The sequence below is a fragment of the Lolium perenne genome, chromosome 4 (assembly GCF_019359855.2).
Source record: "Lolium perenne isolate Kyuss_39 chromosome 4, Kyuss_2.0, whole genome shotgun sequence".
Lineage (NCBI taxonomy): Eukaryota > Viridiplantae > Streptophyta > Magnoliopsida > Poales > Poaceae > Lolium > Lolium perenne.
The window spans coordinates 8,591,416-8,596,860 of record NC_067247.2 but is presented as its reverse complement, the minus strand read 5'-3'; the positions used below and the strand labels follow the sequence as shown (position 1 = coordinate 8,596,860).

The following is a 5,445-nucleotide window of genomic DNA, read 5'->3' as shown; positions in this document are numbered from 1 at the left end:
TCTTGAACTTGGGGATGGTACCAAATGGCCAGATGGATGGATCTAACCTGTTAAAACGTTGGTTAGTTGGTCCACGGGAAAATCATCCGATGTCCGCATACCATTGAAATGACCAGGTCCCTAAAAAGAAGCGGATGTCCCTTGGTTAAATTTTGTTTGGTCTTTGTATCCTCATGGTGCCCCTCATGCCCAAACAAGTAGAGGTTCTTTTTGGTGGAAGGATGTTCTCAGTTTCGTTCATGATTACAGAGCTTTGACTTCTTGTGCTATTGGAAATGGTGAGACAGTCCTATTTTGGAAAGACTCCTGACCTGTGAATGGCCTCTTATGTGACCAGTTTCCTAGATTATTCTCTTTCTCCCTCAACGAAGACGCTACTGTTGCGGAGCTTGCGTATTCTCCTGACTTGAGTTCCAATTTTTTTTACTTCCTCTTTCGGTCCAAGCATTTGAAGAGCTCCACCAAATTCAATGTTATTTGAATGGTCTGATCACTGCTTCTAATGATTCAAGAATATTTCCCTAGGGCAGCTCCATCTACACTTCGGCCAGATACTATAATTTTGCCTTCGCCCAAGCTCCCCAAGACGCTACTCTGCAATTTATTTGAAAATCGAAGAGCCTACCCAAACTCAAGGTTTTTCTTTGGCTGCTTTTTTCGATCGCTTGAACACAAATGATTTGATGCTCAGAAAGCAGTGGATTATTACAGACAGGCCAGAATGTGTTCTCTGTCCAGGGCATACTCTAGAGACCAGGAATCATCTCTTCTTTCAGTGCTCATTTGCCTCTTCTTGTTGGTCATACATTGGTATATTCTGGAATTGCACTTTGTCCATCTCCCAACGCATCTCCTTGGCAAACTCCACTTTTGTTGGACCCTGTTTCATGGAAATCATTTCTTGCGCAACATGGAAGTTATGGAAGGAAACAAATGATCATATTTTCAAGGACCAGAGCACCTCTTTAGGCAGATGGAAAGTGTGTTCCCAGAGTGACTTGTTTTTACATCAGTACAGAGTTAAACCTGTGTTAGTGCAACAACTGCTGGTTTGGTTACAGTCTACCTTTACTTAGATTTCTATTGATATGTATCTTTTGCATCCTGTTCATTTATTCCCCCTTAGCTCCCTTGTAAACGTGGACTGAGTCCTCTGGCTCGTAGCTTTTATATAAAAAGAAAACCTATACCGTAGGGGTTCCCCTACGGTCATGCTCCTAAAAAACGGATGACTAGTATGCGCCAATGGGATGAGGGGGTTAATCTATATTTCTCTTCCTGCTTTGTATTTTGCATATGAAAAATACTAGCAATGGTGTTTAGTAAAATACTAGGAATGATGTTTAATACAAACACTATCACAGAAATCACATAAAATGTCTTAGATATAAATATTTTTAAAATACTTCTCGCCTTGTATTAAAAATCGTTTATTCGTGCTAAATAAAAGAAATATTTTTTCAAAGAAAAGTTAAGACTCCCAAATCCTTTTCTGCTGATAAAATATATTTTTACCAATCATCAGTTTTTATCAAAATATATTGCGTGTGCGATCTTTGAAAATGGTCATGCGTGTCAACAAAATTCTTCTTCTTCTACATATAGAAATTCTGAAAATCATCTTTCTACGGAAATATAATTTCTCAAATATATTTAACATCTATCAAATATGTAAGTCTCCGAGAAAAACTTCATGGATATCACTAAAGATATCTTATATTTCGCAAACAAATACGGCAATACTTGTGTACACACCTCACTAGAACCAATGGTTCTCCTGAACATCTAGTTCTTTTTCGTCCTCCTCCCGCTCCCCGCATGCACGCTTGGCGTCAAGGTCCCCGGAGTACACCTTGCTCTGGCACCGTGACGATGTCCCGGGTATATGCTGCTCTGCGGCGAAGTCCAGCACTCAGTGTTGACCTGGTTTTGTAGCTTAAAGTGGATAAAGGTTTTGGTGCATGACTAGTCCTCATGGACTTGCCGGACTGCTCTCTTGTTTGCCTCTGCCCAGGGAACTAATTTAGCTCTTAATTTGTGACTTTGTGATATCTTAGTAGTGTGCTGGTGTAAATGTAAGAATGTGTATAACCTCCGTGGTGTGGGTGTGTGTGTTTCAGTCAAGACCTTTATCCTGTCCTTGTGCTATATATTTAATATATATATTTCGTTTTACTTATACTTTTAAAAATCACATTCAAAATTTCAGATGTACTATTTCAATTTTGTTTATAAAAATATCACCGTAATCTTTCACAATCATTGAATGTTGTAGTATTCAACGTATACAAATGGTAGGAGCTTTGCATCTTAGTTAGGATATTTTAATTCGAAACCTGAAAGTTGCACTTTCCGTGCCTATAACTAGTTCACCACGTTGTTGTTGGCAAGTGGGTCTCATGAAGGACTCTACACAACATACAAAAGTAGAAAACCACATATTTTCAATATATATGGTACCTTGGACACATATAAGTAACCTCTTATATATAAAAAACCACATACAAGGTAAAGATATATAGCATTAGCACAAATCCTCACAATCGTACATTATTGCATGCTGCATAGTACCATCTATTGCAAGATAGATCACAGTACCACACTAGAAACAAACTACAATCCGTAGCAGGACATGTGCATTATCTGTAGTGTTGCCGACTGTAGGACTTGATCTCTTCATATGCTGAAAAACAGCGAGCTACCCAATATTCAAGGGAAAGCTGGTCGGAACCACATCGGCACCTGATAGTTATTTTCTGGCCCGGAGTAGTTGATCAAGGAAACACTGTCGGGAAGATCCTCCAGACTCAGATCTATGGCAATAGCATCATCGTCGGACACATCAGCAATGTATACATGATTTCTCTTTAAATCTCCAGAGGGCAATGGCACGGGAACATAGAATGGATAGTTTGGGCCTACAAATAAGGCTTGATCACCAATATCACGGATTTCTTCTATGCTCTGGGTATCCATGTCCACCTCGTGAATCACAGCCCCATCCACCAGGAAGTTCAAGTGGCTGCTACTATGACATGATTGTCTATTTCCCCATCTAAGAGGAGCATAGTCGCTATGTGGGCTGACAATAAGAATATTGCGGTTGACAGATGGTGCCAGAATAAAATCAAATTCTTCCCAACCTTGAGTGCGAGCGTCAACACATGACCTTAGTAGTAGCATAGGATTTTGCCCTCCTTCATCCAAACCCCATGACCACAAGTTTCCGTTCCTAGAGATGGCGATAATTTTACCTCCATACATTATAGCATCAGAATAAATCAGCCAGGGCTCATCAGGATTCTCCAATGTAATCCAGTGATCATTCCCGGCCATAGTATAAGCTAGCATTGTGGCTGATATGGCGATGGCAAAATAATCATGTGGTTCAGCTTGAGTGGGAGTTCGGCACAACTGTACGTGGTCAACTGAAGGACATTTTTGCAAGTTGTCAGGCAGATGGATGTAATATCCTGTCATAGGATTCAGAAGCTTGAAGAAGTTGCCTGCTTGACCAGTTGTCACTAGCCATTCATCTTTGCCGCCTATCCATCTCTCCTCTCTCAGAGTCTCCACCTCAACCGAGAACAACTCCCTTGACAAGATATTATTGATAAAAAACAAACCTCGCTTCCAATCATCCGGGATCTCATAGCCTCCCAGCTCGGAGGGAGAAGTCAGTAGGGTAGGAGCACCAGGTTGTAGGCGACGATTCTCTGTGTACACGCCTGCCCAAGGTCTACAGACCAAAGGGAAACTGAGGATGCCGAAGGCATCGAGGCGATCAAGTATGACACGGAACATATCCAGCGGAAGATCCATCCAATCAACGCCTTCATCTGCAGGAAAACCATCAGAACATGGTTAAAGATCGAGCCCGTCAGTTGTGAATGATCGATCAACATGCAGTAAGGGCAACATATAGTTGCTGATTGATATATGCATAGTGACGTACCAGTACTGTGATCCGAATCTCCGTGTTGATTCTCCTCCCCGTTGATCTGAACGAGAAACGACCGTGACGGTGGAGCCGGGCGCCTCTCCTCCTCCCGTATCTCTGACGAGTGCACAAGTGCGTGCGCGTTCTCCGCCGCCCCCAGAGCTGCAGTCGCAGGTGCTTCCTCCACGCCGTCATGGTGCTGCGCATACATGGGATTCATACTAGCTATACCGCGCGGCTGCCTGATGCGTGGAAAGGTGCAGATCGACGGAGTTCGTGTGGGACTGTGGACACGGTGGCTGGGCAGCTTGCAAGATCGGTGGTGGCTCTGGACAGCGGCGACGATGGGTATAAATAGAGCGCAAAGGCGATCGCGTTCGGATTCGGACGCAACAGTTTAATGCTTGTTGTTTTTGGCAAGTCCGGATAACTCCATTCCTTTTGTTGTTTTGCTGGATATAGAAAGAAACGTTACTTGGATTTATATATTCAGATGTCAGAAAAAAATAAGGGTTCATCGTGACTTGACTGGAGGGACCTACTGTAAAAACACAGAATTTCATAGTTTCAAATAAGATAGTAATGAATTGATGTTTAGAAATCTTTTTTTAAAGTTTTGTCCAAATATGTGAAAAAAAATACATGTGGGGATAAAAAGGAGTTTTTTTAACTTTCATGGAGCCAAAAAATACAACTTATTTGTTAGCGAAACTTTGAAGACATGTAAATAATATTAATCCGCGTCTAAAAGACGAATTTTTTCCCCCAAATACAGGCTCTTGTAGACGAGTACGACATTCATAATTACCACGAGAACTAAACACCACGTCCTTAGTTATAAACTGTTCGTAAATAATTTTAATTCAAAACCTAGACATTTTATTTTAGATACCACCCTAGGTAGATAACTACCCAAATCATGCGTGTGTTCATAAGGATGAGCGTACATGCGTATTTGTGAGTCTTGTGTTTACTGTGTTTCGCAAAAAAAAAAGCCCCAAATCCTAGTAAGAACTAGCTAGATCATTGGCACAAAGGCCAGTTGCACAATAAACAATACCATATACCTTACTTGGGTCGGCGATGGCTACGGGCAGTATCGAGCTCCCGTCTAGTCGGTGCGGGCGACCATTCCTGCTGATCTCGATCCAAAATCGATGCACCGCTAACGGATCACACGGTGCAATGCTGAATCCGGACGTGGCGCATGATCGAAGAACTAAGGTAGCTCAATCTTGAAACATGCCAACGAATAAAATCCAACTGCTTGTGCAACATATTTACTTAGTTCTCTTCTTCTCGCCGGTGCCCTCACTTTTCTTTCCTTGTTCTCGTTGGCGCTTACCCCGACACCACCTCTCCTAGACCTCCTCTGGCATCGCCCCCATCGCCTCTGAGGCCACCCTAGGAACATGCCATGAGCTGGTTGCAAAGCCAGTAGTGGTTTAAATGTTTAGATTATCATTATAAAAACTTGAAGAACATACCATGAGACTAAAAGGAAT

At 42.1% G+C, this 5,445-nt stretch overlaps 1 protein-coding gene across 1 annotated transcript; it reads right to left on the bottom strand.

Annotated features, from left to right (window-relative positions):
- Positions 1 to 2,709: 2,709 nt before the first annotated feature.
- On the bottom strand, positions 2,710 to 4,151 carry LOC127346536 (uncharacterized). The gene is made up of 2 exons (XM_051372827.1): positions 3,956 to 4,151; positions 2,710 to 3,839 (listed from the first exon to the last, which is right to left on the bottom strand). The coding sequence occupies exons 1-2, from the start codon at positions 4,149 to 4,151 to the stop codon at positions 2,710 to 2,712; spliced, it is 1,326 nt and encodes a 441-aa protein (XP_051228787.1).
- Positions 4,152 to 5,445: the final 1,294 nt, after the last annotated feature.